Here is a 24,338-nt window from a genome sequence, read left to right on the forward strand (position 1 = left end):
TCAGTCTTTTCCCCCAGAAAACTGAGTAGAATTACTTTGCTGTTTTGCCTTCAACTTTTATTTATAAATGCATCAACATGAGGCAGCAGCCAACTACAAACAGAAGTTTACAAGGATACCAGGCACACTAAGGTTTGGTATAATTAGACATTATTAGCCACAATCCTAAATCCCTGAAGAAGTTTTAAAACTCCTTCCCCTTTTTATTTCTAGAAGTATCAAAAAGCATTGGTATATTCAGTACAAAAATGGAGGTGCCTGACAGCTCTTGCAATAAACACAAGTTTTTGCACCAGAGCTACCAGCATCTCCAAAATAGAAACAGCTGTGTCTAAAAAAAAAAAACCCAAACCCAACAACAACAACAAAAACCCAACCAAATAAAACCACGAGTAGTAATCCTTAATTAAACAACAGGAAGAACAGGAGAATCCCTGCAGAAAAAGATTACGTATGCAGTGCATCAAACCCCAGGTACTTCCCAGACAGACTCAGGTGAGTGAAGGAGAATTCAGCCTGCTTCTCACAGAGATGCAGTCTCAGGACATACAGCCATTCAGTCAAAGTGGCAGTGTCAGAGCACACACACAAGACAGATGTCACTGGCAAGTGAGAAGCTATAGTAGTCTAGGAGACCAGATTTGCTATTTCACAACGCACGTTCTTGGCTGCATCTTCAACCTCAGTCACCTTCTGAGAAATTTCTTTTTTCTGCAAAGAATAAAAATAACACATTACTGTCTACCACTAAATTGAGCATCATTTGGCTTCAAGGGGAAAGCGGGCTACATTTCCCATAAGGCAAAGGCTGAGAACCAGGAGTCAGGAAGCAACAAACCACTTTGGAAGCACTGTGGTAAGGAACCAAGAGGCCAGCTAAACAATCCCAAGACTAGAAGCTAAGTAACTCTTCCAGCATCACAGGGGTGTAAAAAAACCATTACGGTGCCGATGTATACGTACAATTACATTTTTCATTCGTTCTTTGTCCAGCTTCAGGAACTCCTGCAGTGTCAGGTTAGTAGGATCTTTCTGAAGGGAGAGGAAAGGACAGCCCGCAGAGTGCTTCTTGTGTTCCTCCCTGAAAAGAAAACGAAAAAATGAAGAGGGGAAAAAAAAACCCAAACCAAAACCAGGAAGGCAGCTTACAACAAGACACATGCAGCCGTTCTTCCCTGCCAAGCACCTCGCTCGCCAGCTGCGGTTCCACTTCTGCCGCCAGCAGCCGGCCGGGGGGGACGGGAACCGGGGGGAACCCCCCCACTACTCACAGCGGGTCATCGTCGGGCTCCCAGCCCTCCAGCTCCTTGAAGCAGAAAAAGCATTGCGCCACGTCGGGGCCGTTCTCGCTGGGGCAGTGCACGAAACCTGCCGCCGCCATCTGCGGGCAGAGGGAGGGCAGGAAGGCCCCGTCAGCGCCAACCGCGCCCCGCCCGGTCCCGGCCACTCTCCCCCAGGTCCCGCTCCCCCGCCGGGCTCACCCGCTCGGGCGTGCAGGCGCAGCCCTCGGTGAAGGGCCAGTTGCGGAAGGTGGCGGCGCGGGTGGGAACGAGGTAGAGCCGCCATTCCTCGGGCAGCACCGCCGCCTCCGCGCCGGCCGCCATGGCTGCGTTCAAACTGCAGCGGTTGGGCGCGCGGGGCAGGGCGGGAGCGGGGCAGCCGCGCGGGCCGGTGGGAGCTGTAGTCCCGCTGCCGTCCCGTCCCGGGAGCCTTCGGGAGGGCCTCGGCGGGCTGTACGGTGGCTGGCTGAGGGCAGGTTCCGCCGCCAGAGCCATGGGGTCGGCCATCCCCAACCGCTCCACGCTGAGCTGCGTGTCCTCGCACCCCCCGTGAGATGAACCACACCAGCCCTAACCTTCCTCTGGGCCTTACGCCTCTGCCAGAGCCGGGTCTGACCTGTGGGCTGTGCTCTCAGCACCTCTGGGCTCCTCTTCCCTCCCTGCGAAGCGGGGCCGAGCCCCACTACCACCCCACCCCACGCGAAGCGGCTTCAGCCGGGACACAGCCCTTGCAGCAGCGCTGGCGAGGGCAGGCAAGAAGCACCCTTGTAATTCCTGAGGAGCCTGCAGTATGGCGTGAGCCAGCACGAAAACAGATGGTTTTTTAAAGCCTCCAGCACAAATTCAAGGGCAAGGAGCACAAGTTTGCCAGTTTGACTTTTTTTTTTTTACTATTACACCCTTAAGAAGGTGCTGTGAGTTTCTATGTTGACAGAGCTGGTAGAGAAGCACAGCGGGAAGGGTCTTGTTCAGGCAGGACCCGCACAGAGATGCTCACGGTGCTCTGTGGCAATGGCTGCCTGTTGTTGCCACAGGCAGCTGCCCTTCCCCTCCCGCAGGCAACAGGAGCGGCTGAACTCAGTGTCTCCGCCTGACTAATGCTGCCTGCCTGGAGAAGGAAGCGGAACCTGGCAACCTGGCTCACTGCCACAGGGGCAGGAAACAGCTGGTTTTGTGGGGAAGAACCGGCTACTCATCCATCACAGCAGCAGGGGCTGAGTTTCCTGCACTGTCTAATGCGGCAGGCAGTGTTTGCTCAGAGCCTCCTCCAGAAAAAAACGCAAGGGCTAGAGGGAAGCAACCCCATGGACCAGGTTACCTCCTGGAGCGAACCAATGTAAGCAAAGTAGTCAGAGACAAGGGATAATGACAGCTTAGCTCAACCACTCACTAAGAGCTTATCATCACAAGCCGGTGGGTCTGCAAGGAAACACATCCTCACACCACAGGTGGCAACAAATGCAGACTTTTCCTTCTTCCCCCAGACTGGATCTGAAACCTTAAAGAAGCCTTCAGCACACACGTGTGCAACATCAGGACTCTCAGGAAAGAGACTTCTCTTTCAAGGTAAATTGCAAAGTATTACTTTTACAAAATTACTGACTGTTATGCAGAATGATCCCAGTATTTACCCAGCCCAACTACTGTAGATCAACGAGCATGATAAGCTGACCACAGTGGGCAGCTTCCTGGTTGTGAAGTATCAAAGCTCAGAGAAGCACGTGGAAAGGTTCAGGCTTTGCTGCTCTATTAGGAAAGGGTGAGGTTCCACCTTTATTCTTCAGGAAAACTTTGTTCTGTTAAACCGAGCTGTGTTTGGCAACCGCAATCACTGCTACAGTTGCTGCACAGCTCACGGAAGCGTGGAGTAATTGTGTCATTAAGCGGGGTGGATGCTGGCTTTCTAATCCCAGCTAATGTAACTCATCACGCTGGTCTCGGAGGCAGAGAGAGAAAAGCAGAGGGCTAAAAGCACACCGTTTGTTTCATTCGAGCCTTAGAGGAGCCTCATCTGTGGCAGAGAAAGCCAGCTGTGTGTGACCATTCAAGCAGTGGCCTTAAGCTGCTGTGAGCCATTCAGGCTTCTCATTATTTAACATTTTGAGGAGGAAACGTTCTAGAGAGGAGGCTGGAAGTGGTCCCCGTGCAGCCACAAAAGAGAGATGGAGCTGCAGCAGCTATTTTATAGCAATTTCAAAGGCTGCCTAACTCTGGTGCTGGCCTAGTGAGGGCAGGTAGAGCTCCCTGGCAGCCCTGGCACGTTTCTCCAGGGCTGCCAGCCCCTATCAGATTGCACGCCTGATTTCACATAGCGCCTGTTATGAGGCTGGCCTCAACCTCCTGTTCTCAGGAGACTGTCGCTGAAAGTGCGGGGTGAATTCCTGCTGACTGAACAGTGCCTCCGAGCTCTGTGCTCACACGTGTAGCCAGCAGAGTGAAAGAAACCATGTCTCATAGACAACTTGAGTTGCCAAGAAGAACTAATGCACGGGTACCACAGGCTTCACCAGTGTCCTTCAGATCTGGTTTGCTGGGATCCCTTTGCAAGTCAGGAAGGTCCTCTTGCACCACAGCTATTCATCTTCACCCAGACCATCAGCAAAGTGATCCCTGAGCCAGCCACGCTTACACCTTGTTCTCACCAAAGCCATTAGGATCAACAGGGAAGGATCTGATGGTAAGCAGTTCAAAGTCATGACAAATTTTCACAGGCAGCACTAAGGAACAGGGTGTGGAGCGTCCTCGACATAAGACAGCACCAAGGGATCAAAACTTAAACCTACAGTCCTGTGAGTGTGGGATATAATAGGTATAGCAGTTAAATGGCTGATTTTCCAAGAAACATGGGCAAATTAGCTAGAAACAAGCCATGCACACATAAATGCTGGTGGACCTGTGAAGTTGCAAAGCAATGTTGTGTTTCTGCAGCCTGCAGAACAGCAATATTGATCTCCATCCCCTGTAACCTTCAATGAGCTCATTCTTACCAGTCTCCCTGAAGAAGGCAATTTCTACTGGTATTTCTGTTTTTCCAGGTGACAAATAGATCCAAAATGGGTGAGGTGCAAAGGCTCAAAGGCACTTCATTGCCTTTGAGGATCTGGGGGTAAATGAACCACCTAGATAAAACAAGTGGTCTGCAGCCCAGCAGGAATCCCATGGCTGTTGTAACACCTTCTTCACTTGGCATCCTCCCTCTGAGGGACAAAGCCACAGAGGCATAAGCTCAGAACAAGAAGCTCCTCAAAATCTTCAGAGTCACCTTCGAGAACATGATGCAGAACTGATCATTGTCTTCAAACTATCTTTTATCTCCCACTTCTGGCTGGCAAGGAAACCCTGCTAGGGCCTGCACATGTGCGGCTTCTGTGTAGATGCCCAGTAGAGAAATAAGGAGTTTCTTGCCTTGCTCCACTGCCCACACACACACTTTGCATCCCTGAGTTTGCTAGCTTTCAATGAAATTAGATGACGGAGAGACAGCTTAACAAACAGTTTGACTCCAGGTAGGTTTTTCCAAGGGAAGGGCTTTAATTCCATTCATAAAGACAGATATTTTTTCTTTCCAAGTACAGCTAACTCATAACATCAGTAACACTGTAAATTTTCACATAGTCATAAAGCAGGCAGAAATGTGCACAGATGTTAGGGCACACGACACTTGGATGGGTTCTTTTTCCCCTCCCACTAAAACTGTTTTTGTTTTGGTGACAATATACATTGGCTACACAAAATCATACTTTGTGTCTACCTCTCTGCTGTTACCAAAATGACGACTCCATTAAATGATGACTCCATTAAGGCAACTACTACTATAGCTAGGTACCCAACAGGTATACACAGTGGATTAAGAACAAAGAAGTCACATTTGTTGTGTAGCTCTCTGTGGGGCTTGATGTGAAAGGAACAGCACAGTGGATATGATTCGTATTTAAAACGCACAGACTGACCTTCGGTCAGGCAGCAGAGCAAACCGCCAACTTACTGTTCATCTGCAATAAAAGTCAGGGAGAGAGTGAAGCTGCTAAACTGTGTAAAAGGAGTAGACCCCACTACCAGAGAAACTGTTTGGGGTTTGTATTTTTTTTTAATTCTTGGTTATTTCTATTTATTCTTTGCTCTCTTCTTATATTTGGATATGAAATCACAGCCTAGATGCTTCCAAGAACTGGAACTGACCCACCTCTACCCTCTCCTCCCTCCAAGCTCCAAACAGATTGCTTCTATAAACCAGAGTCTGCATTTCATACATCACTGCTGACTTTTGTTCTGGGTTTCTTCTAGGCAGAGCGTCTGTAGCAGGAGGAGGTGGATGCTGGAGCCTGCGAGGCTGGCTCTGTGGTTAGAGGTGTGCCCAAAGGGTGATCTACAGCATCAACAACTGGCAGATAGGTTGTAAGATTTCAAAGAGCCGATTTGGCAGCTGTCATGTCCTACCTCGCCTAGCTACAAACCCGCTTGACATCTTGTTCCTGAACACAAAACACTGCGCACTACAAGAACTTCACACTGAGCACAGGGCCAACAAGGGGAAAGGAAAGCAGTAGGGAAGGAGCAGAAGACATCTCCTCTGAGCCTTGCATTCAGGATCACATGAGTTCATACGCTCTTCATTATTCCTAAACCACGGTTCCAGTATTGCTGTTCTGGCATGTGTAGAGCTTTCCTAAAGTTAGCATCCACCTAGATGCACCAATATCTTATTTCCTTTAACAGATTCAAGACGTGGTTCCTAACAAAGCAATCAAATCACAGAAACACTGTGGATGATTTAAGTTTAGACGTTCATTTCTCAAACAAAAACAGAAACAAAAAACCCGCGCCTTTTTGTGGATACGTTTCAAAATTTGAAATCCATGCCCCTCTGAAGTGACAAGTATTTTGGGGGTGGTGGGGGGTGGGGTGTGTTTGTCAGTGAGGCTCTCCAAAGTAACAGTGGCAGGAAAACTCCCCATACAGAATTTCAGTCTTCCAGTGGTTTCAGCAAGTCCCAGTTGGCATTTCCAGGCCTGTCCCCTTGGAGGGCAGGAATCAGTCCTCTTGGATTGCACTTCAGCACACAACATAGCACTGTTGATATTCAAAGTCCTACGGATAAAGGCATCGGTGCGTTCCAGCTCTCACGTGGCAGCCAACGTCCTCCGCTGAAAGCCACGGTAGTGCTTTGCTTGACAGATTGGGCTTTTCGCAGACCCCCAGACAGCTCCTCCAATGGATCAGCGCCGCAGCCTGAGAAAGAATGCGTGCTTGCACTCCTTGCTGTCCAAGGGATAGTATTTGTCATAAAAATCCAAAATGTATTCTTCAGTCTTAAATCCAAATTTTTGGTACAGCAGCATAGCAGGGTTGCTTGCAGAGACGTGAAGGGTTACATCTTTGCCCATGCAGGTCTGCCAAGGGAGGAGGGGGAGGAAAAAAAAATAATCACAGCAAGAGAATGAGACAGCCTCTGGGGGAATGCGGAGGTGAAGAGATTCATCAGTTCAGGTATTCAAGTTACTGAGGAAATGTGAGAAAATCGCAGGCCTCAACACAGAAGTTACTACACATAGCAACAGCTGAAAGGCAACGAGAGCGCTGCTCTTTCTCAGAGCCTTTGTTTCTGGGAAACGTGGACTCTCTGACAATGAAAGCAGGTTTTGGATTATAATTTGTCAGCTTTCCACTGTCAATTGCTAAGTAATTGTTAATTAAAAATAATCTTGGTGTACAGCACCGATCTCAAATACTTATTAACAATGGCCTGAAGAAAAGACAAAACATGCCAGAGGATCAGCACTCCTCCCTGTCAGCAAACAGCGCTGAGCTCTCTGGGACCGTGCGAGCAGCCCCAGTGCACCTCTGGGCTGTCACACTGGAATTCCTGTCTATCCCACCCAGCTCCTCTCCCATCCTTCAGGGCATAGCACTTGCCTCCCGAGAAGGCAGGGAATTCAGTTCAGACAGCAAATGGCATAGCTGAAGTTACCTTAAAGATCCCAGATTATTCTAACCAGCAGCTCTCTGATAAAGATGCTGATAGAATATTTTTTTCCTGCTTTCATCTGGTGTTTTAATAGCATTGTTAAGTATAGTGAATGTATTGTAACTCTAAGTGGGAACAGTGACACCCTTTAGGAAATTTCCAAGGTAGATCATTCAAAGGGAAAGCTCTCTCAGTGATTTAAAGGTGGGGAAAAAAGGAAAAAATATAATCAGGAGCCATTTTTGGGAAAAGGAAGCTGGAATGAGATCATCAGGAAGATACAGTTTGGTCCTCTGGGCCAGATGCATTAGAGGGTAACTTCTGACAACAAACCTGTCATCAAGGCACCATTTGCATCAATGCATTTTCTGTTAGATTATGCTGTTCCCTAGAATTCATCCCCAAATTCAGCATGCTGATCCAAGAGACAGAGAATTACCCTTAATCCAAACAGTGTACAAAAGTGGCTCTAGCTACAGAGAGCAGACCCTGGTGTCAGCGCAAGCAGGCTGCAAAGCAGCACATATGATCTGGTGATTGAGGAACAAGAAGTCACAACCACCATCTCTTCTCCTACATGACTAAATGCCTTCTACCACTGACAAATAGTCAGCGATGGAAAAATGAATCTAATGTGAGCCAAACATGCAATGGTGATCTCTCATTGCTAGCAAGTCAAATCAGCTTCAAACCTGCCTGGCTCTCCTCAACGTGATAATTTTATGCTAGTCTACCTGCAAGCAGAATTAGGTTAATTGGCTGTGATACATCCTGCAAAAAGCTGTGATGATTTTCCACAGCTGACTTGCCAACACATCCCAACCCTGCTGGAGAGACATGAGTCCAGCTTCTGGATCCCTGCAAACCTTGGCTCATCACTCGTGCCTGTTCTCACTAGGTGTTGACATCTCACATCAACAGACTACAGCTGAGGGCGATTTACTTAAATACTTTACACAGAGACGCTCAGGAAATGTAAGGGGTGACTTTAAAGTAGATTGCTTAGTGGCCTGTGTCAACACATAGAGCAAAGAGAGGTGGACACTGTAGAGTGTTAGAGGGTAGAAGAGTTACCCTTGGGTGGCCCAGAAGAGCTACCCTCTGTGGAAACTGCTTTTCCAAGCTACAGATCACTGTTCCCAAGGCTCTGCCAGCGCTCCCTACCTCTCTCCAGTCAAATGAGTATGAGGGAAACCAGTTTCAATGGCAAGTTTTTGCTAGTGCAGCTCATCTCAACTAAAACAAGTTAAGGAATGTTTCACACCGGCAGCTCTGCCAAGAGAGTTCAGGGAGTGGTAAAACTGTCGGCCCTGAAGAGGCACAGTTGGGCTCTGAAAATGCCATCTGTCTGCATCCTCACTCAAAATTAAGCTGGCTTTCCTGCAATTTAATTCAAGAAAGTGAATGGAATTAAGGCCACCTGAATAACAGCATTCATTCAGAGATTTAATGAAGTTTAACTACTTTAATACCACCCGTTTAGTTAGCTCAGATTAATTTTCCCAAGTGTCCTTGTGGAACAAAGCCCAGTACAAGCTAGTTTGAACAAATTTGAATGAGGTTGCAAACACTTACTCTTTATTTTCAGCTCAGCTGGATTTGAACCAGCACATTAGAAGTGAAAGAGAATGATTAAGATCAGTAAGTGATTTAATGCAATGGCCCTGGTCACAGAATAAACCTCCAGGTGTAGCCAAGAAAGCTGCAATAGATTCTTACTGAACTTCCCCACTATTACCTCATTTTTCTCCTTTATACCCCACATTTATCGTATTACTGATATGTGAACTATTGACCACTGCAGAACACAAAGTTAATCCCAAGACAGTCAAAGTCTACAGCATCTCACTAATTCTGAGGACCCGACCGTTATGGTTACTCTTCTAAATACATGTTAGTTTCTGCTTTTGAAGTGATTTCCCTCTATAAATGTTCACACGGGCTGCTGACAATCTGTGCAGGTGTGTAAGCAGAGAAAGGGCAAGGGGAAAGAGCCAGAAGGGAAGAAAACAGCACTACTTATTCTGTAATATTTGCATGTGTGCACACAAGAAAGAAGGGAAAGCTAGTTCTTTAGCAGAGACATGGGACTTTTTCATTACCTGGATAAGATGGTAAATCATAAAGGTTGCAATCCCAGCTCTTCTCCACTCTGGGTGAACTAACAGAAAAGAGATGTAAGCTTCATTGTATTTCACGTCTGGCACCATAAAGCCAAAGGCGATGATAACTTTCTTGTAAAGGACAACAACGCTGAAGTCTGGATACTGCAGGCATTCTGACAAATCAATTCCTACAGAGAAAAATAGAAACAGCCGTTGAAAGCATTACAAACCAAAAGAAAAGCACATACTATGTCACACTTGCATGGAAATTCAGAATTTTAAGCCCTTTTAGAAACACTCAATCCTTTCCTTTTGCCTTAATTTCAAAACTCTGAGATTGAACCAAATCTGCTTAAACCAAACACTCAAACAAAACAAGACCTACTTACTACTGGGGATTCTTGCATGGAGAAATCAACAAAGGTGATTTCCTCCCAAATGACTTGAGGACAAAACTAAAACTCAAAAAGCGGGTTCTCTAAACCAGAATGGTTTTTAAAATAAAAAATAAAAAAAACACAGGACCTCAGCATCCAACTAATCTTTCCTTGGTTTGTATTCTGAGCTGTATCAGCAGACTCTGCTAAGGACCCAGTTCTAAATATGCAATGTGGACAAAGATGCTTGCTTGTGCAAATGTTTGCTGGACTGGGCCCTAGTCAGTTTGTGCCCCTTGCCTGGGGCTCCTAAAGGCTACAGTAATGTTAATGGATAAGGCTTTGCTTCTTCATTCCACCTGGGAATGCCCAGCCAGCACCAGGTTGGCGTACACCACTCCTATTCCAGTCAGCAAAGGTAGAAGGACCTGCCTGGAGAGAAGCAAAGGAGGGTGATTTAGAGTGTATCAGCCAGATACACTGAGTGAACCATCCTGTTCTTCCTGCAAAGTCTCTCCAGACACAGTAGACACGAAACGGCTTCAGCTTTGGTAGCATTACCTGCCTAAGGTTCCTATCTCTTTTTTCCACCTGGCTTTGAACTCCTGCTGCTTCCTCTGTTATGCACACTCAGCTGTTTGTGGAGCTGCACCGTGAACCTGACCACAGCTTTCAACGCTATGAAAACATTTGCTTTTAGCATGCAAATTCTCTAATCTGGGGCATGAAGTGGCCTCTCAAGCAATGGTTCTTCTGTGAGTCAGAGGGTGGACAGAAACACCTGAAGCTGGTGACTTCGGAGTGGAGTTTGTTACCTTGCCTAAGCACATTGCTGCTGCAGCCTAAGAGCATCCACACAGCATGTTCGGGCCAAGCAGTGCAGTTCAAGGCACAGAAGGCTGCTCAGTAATTTGTGTGGACAGGCCCTAAATGAGGTGCAAGACATAGTGGAGCTGTGCCATAAATGTTCGCTTCAGCCTCAAATTGGCAATTGCAGATATATTTGGAATGTGGGATAACAAAACAGCAAAGTATGTTTTCCAGTAATGTTTATCACTCTTGCAAGACTTCATAAGGCACCAAGCACAAATAAGCGGGTGAATTATTTTCTTGCTCGAGAGTAAACTGGGTGGAGTAAGACGTGGGAGGAATCGATTGGCAATAGGGAGCCGCGTTAATTATCTCAAGGCTGCAATTGACTGCGAAGTGCCTTACAGCATGTCTGTACAGGAACGCTACATTGCCCTGAGCACACTGGCGTCGATGAAATGGTGCCGTCCCCTCAGCACGCAGTTATTCCTGTAGGAAGATGCTTAGCTCAGTATGGTTTACCACTCGTCTGCTTGGGAGATGTTTCCCGTTAGGACATGAAGGCACAAGATACCGTGAGAGACAAGGAGGAATCTTGTTTCACATCAGCTCATTTGCGGTAACTACCTGCAAACTTGTTTCTGCCTTGTGAGAAACAAGAAGAGCTCTGACGGGAACGATATGGAGAGGTGGAAAAACTAAGGCCTGGGCTCACCCTACCTGGTGAAGTACCTAAAACTTAAGAACTCAGTCAATGACAGCATCACTATTAGAAGGCAACTGAGCACACCTAAGATGTCATTTACTGACAACAGGATCCCCCAAGCACACATGCTTCGGATGCCTAAACTTACGTGGAATTACAGATGTTTCTCTGAACAACAGTGCTAGCATAACGATGCTCTCCTAGCTGCATATCCCACCCCTCCGCAACTGTACCAGTCCGTCGTGAAGCTAAACCTTCACGTCCACAAAGACACTGTGCTTTATCTCCTGAAGTATCACCTCCTTGCTTACCCCTCCTGCTAAAACAAAACCAAGGTGCAACAAATCGCATAATCCCAGTCTCAGAAAATTTACACCATGGAAGAGATTTTGATTCCTGTTGGGAGACCGATGGGAGTGTCAACTTTCTGATTTAATGATGAACAGTGCACAGTTGGGTGTAACACACCCACGCTCCTTACGTTAAATAAAGCAGGGTGAGTCCCGAAGAACTTAATGAAGGTGCGATCCAACTTGGCCAGAACTTCAGATGCATTATCAGAAGAGGAGAGACTATGACAAAGTGGTTCAGCCTCTGTTAGGATTGCAAGTGTGTCTCATGGGCTCCAAAACAGCTTGTGAAAGGGAAGGTATGTCAAGTTATCTTCCCCTGAATTGTACAATCTGGACAATGAGTAGCACAAAGAGCTCTGATCCTGACTTTAGTGTGCACTGCTGAACTACAAACCCTGCTGAATCACTATCTGCAAATCAAAACATAAAGCAAACAGTTACTTGGAATAAAGGTGTGTACTGTTTGTACTGGGCTTTTCTAAATTAGTCTGCCACCTTGTTTGCCGATCAGAAGCTGATCCATGCAGTAGATGAACATCACTATTATTATTTCAGAAGAACTAGAGACTACTGCCTCATAACTGCCCCCATAAAGGGCAGCCACTGTCCCAAAAAGCCTACAGTTCAAGAAATGACACATAAAAATCGATATCCAAGCTTGCAAATACTAAGGCTTGAAGAAATGAAGGACATCACAATGAAGCTTGAAGTGCAATTCCCAAATTTCCAACATATCTAGCTGCTAGGAAGAAACTTTCTTATGAAGCTAATGAGCAGTAGGTCTCTGGTATAAAACTGTTTACTTCAGCCCCTGATTCTGCCAAACCTTTCACTGGATGCTTAATTTTAGTAACTGACTACTCCCATTGGCATCAATGGTGTTACCCAAAACAATCTATTTCTTTAAGTGCTGTGCTAATTAGGGCCTAATTGCCCAGTTCTAAATGATCTCAAAAGACAAAGAAACCAAACCCATGTCTCCATCTCAACTGCACTCCTGTGACATCAGATAATAGTTTTCTAAGAATCGAGCCAGACGCCAACTGAAGAAAAATTTGGCCAAAGAATATTTTTTTCTGAACAAAACCACTTCCTTCTTAGAAAACCAAGCGCTGAAGGAATCTTACCAGGCCAGAAGAATTCATGGCACATGGAGTTTATAGTGGGGATGTGATTAGGGCGAACGTAGCAGTAATCAACGGGTGCTTCTGGCTCAGCCTTCCAGTTGAGATCATTCCTGTGTGGATACGCCCGGATTTCTGCCAGCAGCCTGAGTTTTGGGGGCTTTGTCTCATAATCACGCCTGCCAGTAATGTGAAAAGCAAACACAAAAGGCAAGTGAGCAACAATAACTGCCACTGCAGCTGAATGGGTACTGCCCATAAAATATTTTCTGACATGCTCAAATTGGAACAAAAGAACAGTCTTCCATTCATGTGGGAAAACAGCACCCAGCTCAGCAAAAACACCCTTGTGTCAGAGGCCAGGACACTTCCCAGATCCGTTGCACGCCAAGCCAGCCTCTCCTTACAGCAGGAGCAAGGAAATCATGGTTCTGACCCAAGAGCAGGTGCAACTTGTACTGAATGACTATGGTGATTCCCTCTCTGCCCTGCCCTCTCTTGGAGGTTCCAATGCAGAGCCAGTTTAACTCCTCAGCTAAATAAAACACTATTCAGGGTTACCATAATATACTGGGTTGTACTTCAAGGATGAGTAAGGAACACTGCCCGAGAAAGGTGTCCTCTCCACGAGCTGTCAGTTCACAAGCCAAGAGCAAATTCAACCTCTGCCCATCTGTACCTGATGTAAGGTTTCAGGACACGGGACGTGTAAGGACTGACAATACTATGGTCTGTCAGCAGGTCTTCTGAGCCTACCAGTCGATACAGAAACTTCGTTGTTTGCTGTCGATATCCCTTCATGGCAGGCAGCATTGTCTACATGCACAAAAAATGCAAAACATTTCAGGAACATTAGTCAATGACAACACAGGGGAATCATGTCAACAGAGGGAGAATAAGGTCCTTTAGTTGTGACAGGATGGTCTGGACCCACAGAACGACAGTCCCATCCCAGAGGACTCTGCAGTGCACTCTCAGATTTAGCGCCCAAACCTTTGAGCTGCACATATCACTCACAAAGCGCTACAAGTGATCACTCTCCTGGTTTGCATGAGAGAGCAGCTGCCTATTTGGGTACTTCCAGACCTCCACCATCAGTGTTTGGGTAGGGCTGGAGTACAAATACATAGAAATTTGTGGTGATGACACTGATAGACAGCTGTGCTGTATGAACATGTCCCAAGAAGAAAGGGGCTTGTGAGAGCATTGGTGGGGACACAGCCCCAAGTCAAACTGAGTGTTGCTCACATAATCCTTTTCATTTTGGGAGTCAGATAACCCCAAGGTGACCTGCTGCCTGCAGCAAAAGCTCTAAAATAACCAATGCCAAAAGCTCACTTAGATTTGGAAACACTCACCTGGTATCTGTCCAAGATCCTGAAGTCCTGGCTAGTAGTTCTGTATGTTGCTTGCCCTACTGGAGACCTGGAAACACCTCCTTCTTTGGCTCCATAAATCCCATCAACCAAGAGCAGTGCGGCATTCACAACCTGGTCCAAGTCAAAGAGTGGCAGTCCCCTTTCCCTCTTGGCCTGCCTAACTATCAGCTTGCGCCTCAGTCTACGGGCCTCTGGTGTCATGCTCATGGCATTGGGACAGGCTTCCAGTCTCTTCAGCAGCAGCTTTTCCTCATAGATACTAACAGAGGTATGCTTGGGAGCTCTGGGTTTAGCATCCTTCTCCAGCTGTGGCTTCCTCTTGTCTCGCCCCCTCACCTGCAGTGATGCGTTTGACTCTTCAGGATCTTCACTGTCACCTTCCATCCTTTCTGTTTTTTCTTCTTCACTCTCCACCTCTTGCTTGATCTGCTCAGCTGTCTTCACTTTTTTCCTACTTGCTATCACAGTGCCAGCACCGGCAGTCCCACTGGGAGGGGGCACGTACTCTATTCCTGGGTCTATCACTCCATCTCCTTCCATCTCCTCATCATCTGTTCAACAGATCAAAATAATCCAGGAAAAAAATGTAAACATGAAAGCCCCATTTCATAAAGGGTTGTCACAGGACTTTTTTGCTAAGGAGGAATAATGTGGGTTTACCCAACACACTCCATTTTCTATATACTTCTGGACCTCCTGATTTCGGACAGGAGACACCATAAGGAGTCCAATTTCAGGCCACAGAATCAATCCTGCTCCTAAGGTGTCTTGCAGTTTGGCATCTGAAAATATGGCGCTCCCGAGCTGCATGCTTATGCTCTATGACAAGTGTTAAATTGTTGAAAATTCCTGAAGACTGGGGATCAAATGGTCAAGCTGGTGAGCTATATGTTCAGCTAGCATACCCTGGAGGAGTTCTGTTTAAACTGAGGGAACAGTTAGGAGTTACAGAAGCACAAGATTTAACTTCCCCAACTAAATTGGGGTCTGGCTTCCTAAGGAACTAACAGCATTCAGCCTGCATCACTGCTTTGCAACCTGACTGAAATGTAACATCTGTTAATTGCAACGTTTGAACTTATAGAACTACTGGAACATTACCATGAGAATTAAATTTCTCCTATTTTAGAAACAGTTGAGGGAAAATTAGAGTTGCTATCTAACAGTGTAATCTGTGTTGCAGTGAAATGCTTATGCTGAGTGGTGCAGCAGTTGCTAGGTGAAATCTTCTACCCACTGTTTATTCAGGATCCCTCAGAAGATGATAATGGTGGCTCCTCCTGGCCTTAGAGGCTGGCAATACAACTATGGAAAACCAATCAAGATTTACATGCAACTAAGACAAACAGAGTTTTACCAGTTACTTTCCATCTTATCTTGAAAAGATCCTGCAGCTCACTGGGAGTTTCTTTTTTTTTTTAACATCTTCCTAGACAGCTACGTGTGGCTCATTATTAAACAAAAAACATGGCATCTCTTACCATGAAACAAAGCCTGTGGTGGCATGACGTCTGGGATGAGATCTGCTTCTGAGAGAAGGCTGGGAGTAGCTGAATGCGAGGCAGGAGTGCCGGGAGCAGAGAAGTCCAGAGATGGGGAAGGAGAAGGGCTTGTCAGAGGAGTACGATCTGAAGAGCTCAAGGAGGAGAAGTCAATCACCTCTCCTTTCTCAAGGACGATATCAGGACGACGGCCTCGACTTGTGAATTTAACAGGAGTGGAGGAAGTACTCCTGTCCAGGAAGCCAGCTGCCTCCTTCTGGGCTCTCCGAATATCCTTGGCTTCCTGAGTGCGAGATCTCTTCTCCTTCAGCTCCATGGCTGATTCGACTGGATTGCGGCTTACCCGCTTCCTGAGTCCTTCCACAGTAATGATGGGATCCAGAGGTGGCTTTGAAGCTGCTAAAGAAGTAGTTTGCTTATTCTAACAGACACTGAGCTCCTGCAGTCATTGTATACATACTATGTGGTCAGAAGAACACATTGACTACAAATCTTAGAAGGTGTATTTTTAAAATATACAAGAAATTCACTCTGGGACATGTAGCATAAAGCCAATGCACAATTAAAGCCTCATTAAAGTCCCAGTCTTGCACCTTTGCACAGAAGGGAATTTGCATCTAGTGACAAAAGACAAAAAAACCTTCCCAGGGGTAAAGAGGAGCAGAGAAATTGTAGATTTCAGCTACAAAAAACCTGCACAAATCTCCAAAGTCTTTAAATTGGTTAGCACAATGCAAAAAGGCAATAAAATATAACAGGCCTCTCATACTACAGCATATGCAACATAGTCCTCTTAAATCAAGCATTACAGCAGAGCAAAACTAAGAAAAAAAAAATCATGCCCTGTAACTGTTCATATACACAAACACATTGGTTTAAGTAAACTTCTCTTATGTCTTCCAGCTCTGTCAGCTCTGTCCCAGCTAGGAATCTACACACCACTGGTTAAAGAGTTACCTTTTGCCTTTAGTGCAGATGCAGACAACTTCTCTCCTTCAGGTTTCATTGTTGGGGGTTTATTATGAACCAGTTTCCACCACCCCGGTTCCCCAAATTCCTGTGCCCCCGAGCGAAAGAACAAGGGACTCCCCACGGAGAGACAGCCAGCGACTGTGCTCCACCATGTTGACGTCTTTTTCCTACAGTGGGAGAGGGGAAAACAAGCGTTAGGTCCTCACTTGCCAGCTGTGCTTCATCCTGAAGCCTTGTCCTTCCTCCAGGATGGAAAAGGCAGAGTGCTTCTGCCACTGGCACTGATGCAGGGGGATGATGTACTCCCTACACTCCATCTTCAAAGAGGCTAGAGATTAATTAATTTCTTCTCAGAGAACCACTCTGAAGGGCAAGCTACAAGGGACCGGTGGGCTCTGATGCACAAAGAGCTGTGTACCTGCCCACCATAAATGCCGTGCAAATGCAGCATGGCGAGACACAAATTTTCTTTTGTCAATGAGCTGCCATACACCAATCCTACAGAGGTCTACCCTGCCACTGGAACCCCCCAGCTTTCAAATGCTGATGTTGCTACCTTCGTTAACAATTTGACGATACAAGAATGGGAACAGGAACCTAGTGACAGCTGTGTCGACCTGACACTGCAGAGCCATATTCCACTACTGAAGACAGCAAACAGGACTCTGGGTGTACAGGATGGGAGAGGCAAGGGAAAGGTAGTGATAAAGGCATCACATCACACAGAAGGAAAGACGAAGTTAATTTAAATGCCTGCCTTGACTACTCTGAGATCTCATTTAGCAAAGCACGCTCCCAGAACTGTAGGACAGGATCCCTAAGGCTGAATTCACAAAGGGAGTGGGGATCTGACCACTCTGCCCTCCATAGCTGCAGCCTTGTCAGGCACTGCAGAGAAGCAGCATTAGGGGTCTGAGAAGTAAGTCACCAAGGATAACGGAGCTGCAGGAAGTGGCAGGGTAACAGAGTATGTATACTTGTCCCACAGACACATGCATGCGATAATATACTGGAGCCCTGTCTCTGCTTGGGGATTTCTCCCATAAACTTGTGCAGCATGGGGAAGAGGATCCCAACTAGTCAACAACCAGCCAGCCACACTCACTGAACTATTTTTGAAGCACCTTTTTGGCCATTTGGAGGCAGGGAGCTGCATTTAAGCCTTTCACTCTGCAGGTCAGTGTACTCTACTGGGCATCTGAGCACTTTCTCTTCCTCCAAGAACTGGTCACAGGGCTAACTAAAACGTCATTTAGTGAAAAAGTGGGAAGAAATATTAAAAAATTGCTCTTGTAGCCAATAACTGAGATACTCCCTTGGCTACTACAGAATCAGGTTCATGGTATAGAGGCTAACCCTTATTTGCACAGTATCTCAGGACTCCTCCTTGCCTTTGCACACCTCCACTGGCAAAAACTTCAGTACTCAGGCTAGGCTTGGGCAAGCAGGTATTCGCAGCTCTCTGAGTGTTGCCAATTACACACCTTGGGGTATTGACCCTCAAATGTGGGAGATTAAACTCAAGTGCCCCAGATCAGAGTCTGGAGCGTTACAGTAAGTCTGGATAAGCTGTGCTTTAGTATGCCAAGGAAGTAAGGCATGGCACGCCTTGAACCGCTACACACTGGTTCATCTGTCCCTGCTCCATCAGTGGATTGTCCAAGCAAGGGGGGAGACTACCACTGAGGCCAGTAATCACTTCACCTGAATTTAATCAGAGCAAGGAGCGCCCAGTTCCCAGGGCAGGTCTCAAAAGGCAGCAGCAAACCCTGGGAGGTGATGGGTCCCTGAGCCAGGGACAATGGGCCATCAGCTGCTTTCCTGTCAGGGTCCCCTTTGTTTCCACAGGGGACAAATGCTAACATTTCTGAGAACAGAGCAAGGAGGCACAGACAAGCAATAAAAGCAAAGCCAAAGAGCAAATCTGGTTAGGGAGAAAGGCCAGATCTTACAACAGAGAAATCCCTGGGGAAGAAAAGCTGGGAAGTCAATCAAATCTACAACTTCAGAGGCTTGCTCAGTTCCTTTCCTGCCTCCGTAGCACACGCATTAACAGTGAGACTTGGGTTTGACAGCTTCAGCATGCTCAGAAAAAATGTGCCATTCACCTATACGACACACAACTCATTGTGCCGTGAAGGCTGCCCCTTTTCAAGAAGGGTTCTTACTCTGACAGCTTCTTTCTTTACACACACTGAAAAACATTTCAGTGGTTTGTAATGCCTGCTATGTAAAAGCTATTTTATTAAGATCCAAAACAAGCTAACAGACAAGGCACAATGTTCCTTTTTGGAGAACTGGGTCCATGCAAGCTTTATAGCCAAGTAACATGGCACTTTGCTGGATCTCCTTTTTTTTCTTCAAAGCCCAGTGACATCACGACTAGCCTAACTGTTGCGTCTATGTAGAAATACTCAAAAGCTTTGCAGGTTCATACACTACCTACAGGAAGATAAGAAATAACACAAAAAAAATATGCATTTACATTACTTTTGTGTGACATTCTTGGGGTTGTTTTTCCCCACTAAGAAATGCTTATTCTTTCTCAAGAGTATCCCTCATGCCTACATTCACGTTCTCAGTATTAAATCCTCCAATTTTCTCACTAGTGAGGCTCAACAGAGACATCACCAAATTAACCAGGATTCTTGCCCATCCGTATAACAGGTTTTAATTCCTTTGATTCACCAACCAGACCTTTGGGAAAACATCACAGCTTTACCTGCTCCCTAATAAGAAAGTCCAGTGTTTCTCAATAAAAGCACAAATATCTTCTTTCCATCTGAAGTACCCTTGACGGCCTGTTCCTTCCAGAGACAAATTGTACATTGCCAGCATGACAACCTGGAACACAAAATGGTGGATACAAGTGAATCTTTTCTGTTTCAACTGCTGAACTGCCCCCCACAGCCACCAAACGCACACAAATCTTTGCTCCCTCATAAATATTTTTGCAACATCTCAGGCAACTTCTGCAATCCATCTTCTTCCTGCTTTCATGCTGCCTGTTCTTGTCTTTCTATTGTTAGATGCACATTCTCCCAGAGATTTCTCCATCCCAGGGGAGTAACAAACTGCCTAGTTATGCAGGTTTATGCTGAGATACAAGCTTTTACAGCAGTTGTATAAATGAATTGTATCACAACTGGGATCTGAATGTAGGGTGCAGGTAGGGAAAAAGTCTTTAAAAAAGAAATGGTCACAAGTAATTCCACTATCTAATCCATCAGAAAGGCAGTGACAATGGTCTTTCTAGGTGCTCACTGTTACATTTCAAGCTGAATAGACCGTAAACTCTCTGTAAAATTACATGATATCTACTACTTGTTCTGGGTAAGCAAGAATTAAGTTTGTCTCCAGGTGATCTTCATTAAACACAATCCATTTGCAGCTCATTCACATGCTTCACAACCAACTTTAGTCTGACCTATTACATGCGTAAACTAAAGGGCAGGTTTGAAAAATATCACACCTCTTTGTAAGTAAATCCAAGGTGACCAACTGTCAATTACATTTATCCAGTTCATTTGAATACAACTAAAACGGAACAGCTGGGCTGAGACCATCTTTCAACAATCACATAGCCTCAGCTGGATACCACTTCCAATAGGGATTTATTCTTCACTGTCAGAGGCATTTGAAATGCCTTTTTCTTAGGGAGATGCCGTAGCTTTCTGGAATGTGTTGCTGAAGATACCAAAATGAGGAAATATAGAGAGCTTTAATGTCCCCTGCACCCTATTTCTGCCTCACAACCCCTCTTAGTTTGATTTATCTAGGATTTTGTGGGGTTTTTTTAAGTTGAGTGGGACAGTGTCTCAGAACTTTGAAACCAATTCTCTTTTCAACTGGCTAAAGATAAGGATCTGTTGAGGTCACACACTCTGAAAAAAATCCAGAAATCACTGTCTCCATTTTTCCTACCTCAGATAAGCCTAGGGAGATAGTCTCTTCACTAGTCAACTTCCTTCTTCACGTGTTTTTGATTTTGTCTTTCCCTTTGCCGCTCTGAAGAGACCTGGGTGTGATGCTAGCAGCCTTTGCTCTCCAGATCTGGAAACTGCCAGTCTGCTAGCACAGACTACCATGCCAACCTTTCCCCTGCGCAGCCCTGCACTGGGTAGCGTGAAAAAGCACCATAGGAATTACAACTAATGTTTTAAATGATCTGTTTTGAGATGGCACACCATTACTGTCCCAAAGGATGCAAACAGATGTCTCGCACATACTGCCCGATGCTCAGCATGTGGAAACACCTAATGGTGAGCAGCAGCTACTGCTTGATGAAATTAATTTTATGCAGAGGCAGCCAGCACTGCCTGCCTGCCCCTCCAGCTCCCTGCTTCAAGCAAGGTGATGTTCTTCAGTCTACCCACACGGTGTTTGCTGTATAATGCAAATTATTTTGATTGCTCAGGTGTGCAAGTGACTGAAATAGCAAATTCAGCAAGGACTATTGCTAGTGAGTAAGAAGCCAGGTTGGAGCTTTGTGTTCAGGGAGCTGGCAAGCTTTCTGTTTGTATGTTGCCACCTCACTAGTTTTATATTTGCTCATATACACAAAAAACTGTTCATGCCTAGCAGCCAAATTGCATTCATTTTGCTTTTCCAAACCTGCCTGAAGCCATGAATTCATGAGCAACATAAGGGGAAGGGAAAAAAAGGAAAATAAAAACAAAACCAAAGGAATGTGGTTTGTATGATTATCTTTCAATTTACCTGCCAAATGCCCAAGTTCTAATATGCAGGCAATCCGTAGCTAATTAATTTCTGAAGTTCATGCATATGTTTCTTTGTTACCTATACCTGATCCTCCTTTTCTAGGTAGCACATACACAACAAACAAGAATTTTACAAAGTCCTGTGGTTGTTCTGCTGGCACTTACTTGTTGCCATGTTAATCTCAGCCGTTCAAATTGCTCCTTCCCATCTTCTGAGCAGTCAGAGCAAGTAAATCTGAAAAAGTTATCTCCTTTGAGGTAGCTGAGCTGTTCTCTCAGTTGACCTAAAATGAATAGGCAAAAATCAATTTCTTGGTCCTTTTATAGGAAAAAAATGCTGCAAAGGAGATTTGGATTCCCTACAACATCAGGCAGAAAAGTACTTTTTGCCTTTTTCCCAGAGTCCAGAGACCCAGACAGTTCCGAGGAAGCATCCCAACTTGCTGCGATGAAAGGCACAGATTCGTTTCACAGTTGCAGCAGCCAGCAGTGACCAACTGAAAAGCACAGGCATAAAAAAGGGGTGTTCTACTTAACATCTGAATGCAGGTACAAAGCCAAGGATTTCCTTGTTTCCGCTGCATTTCTCATTCCTTCTTGCTTCCACAGGATAACCTATATACTTCAATAAATAACTGTTTTCCCACTCTACTTAAAAAAGCTGAAGTGTTAAAAAAAGGTATGCTACTGCAAAGGCTGTCAGAATATACGACCTTTCTCTTCCGTGTCATCTTTCCACACACTGACTGCTTCATGTCTTTACAGCTCTTTCCCTGTCCACAAATTGTTACTAAAGTAAGGCTGCCGGTGCCTGTTACAGCAGCCTCCAGGATGCACTGCAGCAGACATGGTGTGAAGCTTTAAGGTATTTATTTCTCCTATCAAGGGAAGATCTTCTTTCTTGGAGCCTAAGAGCCAAAAGAAAGGCCCAACATTATCAGGAAACACTTTTTCTTTACTGCAGTTGATGCATTAGATCCCAAATCAGCAAAGCACTTCAGCATATGCTTTGCTGTGGAAAGTTAACCCCACACAAAACTGTCTTAACAAAAGTGATCTGCTGGCATAGAGCCACCTGTAAAACCCCATGCATCCAAAGCTACAGGCTCTAATTCTGTGTTTCTCCAGCAGAGAAAAAACAAATCATATGAATCAGGACTTCTAAACGCACCAGGGGTTTACACAAATATGAAAAATTAAAAAATAAAATCACAGGACAGGAAAACAGTTAAGACTACAGCATTTCTGAAAATTCACACACAAAAGATCTTTCTCTAAAAGCATGACATCTCTTTCACTGTATAATGCCACCAGATCAAGCATTTGTAATATATGGGTGCTCTGCTTCTGTAGTGAATTGCAGAATCTAACTATTAAAGTTGCACTTATGTCTGATGGGGGAAAAAATTCCACACTTAGTACATTAATAGAATTTCTACAAGGCAATTCGATGTAAAAACTGATAATTTGTCCGAGCATGTTGGTGATTTTCACAAGTGGCAACTGATATCCATATAACTGAAAAATTAGCAAAGAGAACAGTATTTCCCTTTTCTAGCTTGTGTACTTTGCACATTTGTATCTAGTTACTGTTGCTCTGTGATTGTCTTTTTCTGCTCTTTGGATTTGTTCCACAGCAACGAGAGAGGGGAACATCTTTGTAAAATAGAACAAATTGAGTGTTAAATCACGTGGTCTAAGATGAGATAGCTCATGCTACCTTTAACTGCTCCCTTTTTTTTTTTATTAATACCTTTCAAGTAAATACGTCCCTTTAACTGCATACTACCTTAATAGTACGATGCTGGTTCCATTACATTAACATCAAAACACTCACTAACATGCCTTGAGAGATTTCTACACTGTAAACTTTTGGCAAATTCTAAGATGGCAAAAAGGGCAGCTCTGACATATCTGCAAGGCAGGTGCCACCTGAAGAGCTCACTATTTCTAGCCACAAAAACAAAACCCCAAACCCCCAAATTAAAAAAACAAACAAACAAACCCCCAAAAACCCCAACAACCAGTGCTTGGCAATATCTAGCTTTTGGCTCTAATAATAGATCAGATAATCCAGAATTTAGAAAGTAAAGTCTAGTCTACTATGCTGCTAACAGCATATATCTTATGTCAAGCAGCAGTGGCAGAGGGATCAAGTTCTACAGCTCAGTCCAAATGCCTCCCAAAGCTAGCTGCTACAGGCTGGACATGCTCCTATGAAAGATAAATTCAATCCACATTATAGGGAAATAATTAAGGTTGAGATTTAGCCATATGCTCCACAGATGTGACAAACTGACCAGGAAAAAAAAAAACCACAAACCCCACTGTCCCAAAGCCCTCTTCCTCCACGGGAAGAGCTTCACAGCAAGGGTCATTATCTTTATCTGAGTGAGCAGAGAGGCCAAGTCGCTTGGCCAAAGTCCCCGAAACACACCAGCAGCAAGACTCTGAAGGATGTGCATGTTTCTGAAGTCATACTCTTGTTCTTTACTAACTAAAGAGGACAGTCTCCTTTCTTTACAGGGAATGCCAGCTTGGACACCCCTGCAGGTCATAGATCGAAGTGCCTAACGCACACCGCTGGCATCGGCCTGCTGGGCTCCATGCAATGCCGAGACAGCCTTTCTCCTCCAACGTGGGATGGGATGCAGCTAAATAAGGGCTGCCCTGTAAAACAGGTATGCAGGACAGCGTAACCACCGTGCAAACAACCCCAGCGACGCAAGCGAGACAAAACAGAACCGGCAGGCTTACTTGCTGGAATCCACTTCTGGCACTTCTCACAGTAATAGGACATCTCCTCCATCCAGGATGCGTCACCCTCGTCGCTGTTCAGAGAGTCCCCGCTCTGGTCGTGCGATAAATCCACCGAAGCCTGGTCCTCAGACTCCACAATCAGGAGGGTCTCCCCTTCCACCTCACCCTCCTCCAGGCCCTCTGAGGTGGAGGTCCTGGTGGCTTCGTCATCGTGGCGGCTCAGCAGCCCACTCATGTGAACATTATTAGCCATCCTAGATGGCGTTTGCATAACAAAGAGCTAT

At 45.5% G+C, this 24,338-nt stretch overlaps 2 protein-coding genes across 4 annotated transcripts; both read right to left on the minus strand.

Moving 5' to 3' along the window:
* Positions 1-35: 35 nt before the first annotated feature.
* Positions 36-1,623, minus strand: BIRC5 (baculoviral IAP repeat containing 5). 2 transcript variants are annotated; one of them, XM_054822600.1, is made up of 4 exons: positions 1,482-1,623; positions 1,272-1,381; positions 964-1,081; positions 36-711 (listed from the first exon to the last, which is right to left on the minus strand). In XM_054822600.1, exons 1-4 carry the CDS (start codon positions 1,602-1,604, stop codon positions 628-630), a joined length of 435 nt encoding a protein of 144 aa, XP_054678575.1. In that variant the 5' UTR covers positions 1,605-1,623; the 3' UTR covers positions 36-627. The 2 variants fall into 2 exon arrangements, with proteins under 2 accessions (XP_054678575.1, XP_054678576.1); XM_054822601.1 differs by lacking the exons at positions 36-711; positions 1,272-1,381 and having other exon boundaries at positions 987-1,081.
* Positions 1,624-4,787: 3,164 nt separating this feature from the next.
* KAT14 (lysine acetyltransferase 14) lies at positions 4,788-24,325 on the minus strand. 2 transcript variants are annotated; one of them, XM_054821708.1, is made up of 10 exons: positions 24,052-24,325; positions 21,460-21,578; positions 19,296-19,417; positions 16,559-16,740; positions 15,581-15,997; positions 14,079-14,650; positions 13,400-13,536; positions 12,724-12,899; positions 9,348-9,538; positions 4,788-6,670 (listed from the first exon to the last, which is right to left on the minus strand). In XM_054821708.1, exons 1-10 carry the CDS (start codon positions 24,323-24,325, stop codon positions 6,497-6,499), a joined length of 2,364 nt encoding a protein of 787 aa, XP_054677683.1. In that variant the 3' UTR covers positions 4,788-6,496. The 2 variants fall into 2 exon arrangements, with proteins under 2 accessions (XP_054677683.1, XP_054677682.1); XM_054821707.1 differs by having other exon boundaries at positions 15,581-16,000.
* Positions 24,326-24,338: the final 13 nt, after the last annotated feature.

This window comes from Grus americana, chromosome 3, assembly GCF_028858705.1.
Source record: "Grus americana isolate bGruAme1 chromosome 3, bGruAme1.mat, whole genome shotgun sequence".
In the NCBI taxonomy this organism is placed as follows: domain Eukaryota; kingdom Metazoa; phylum Chordata; class Aves; order Gruiformes; family Gruidae; genus Grus; species Grus americana.

Coding starts and splice junctions, on each gene's coding strand:
- BIRC5 (XM_054822600.1), bottom strand. CDS start 1,604: ATGGCGGCCGGCGCGGAGGCGGCGGTGCTGCCCGAGGAATGGCGGCTC. Junction 1,082..1,271: donor GAGCCCGACGATGACCCGCT/GTGAGTAGTGGG, acceptor TTTTCTTTTCAG/GGAGGAACACAAGAAGCACT. Junction 712..963: donor AACGAATGAAAAATGTAATT/GTACGTATACAT, acceptor TATTCTTTGCAG/AAAAAAGAAATTTCTCAGAA.
- KAT14 (XM_054821707.1), bottom strand. CDS start 24,325: ATGCAAACGCCATCTAGGATGGCTAATAATGTTCACATGAGTGGGCTG. Junction 13,537..14,078: donor GGATCTTGGACAGATACCAG/GTGAGTGTTTCC, acceptor TTGTGCATGTAG/ACAATGCTGCCTGCCATGAA. Junction 12,900..13,399: donor GTCCTGAAACCTTACATCAG/GTACAGATGGGC, acceptor CATTACTGGCAG/GCGTGATTATGAGACAAAGC.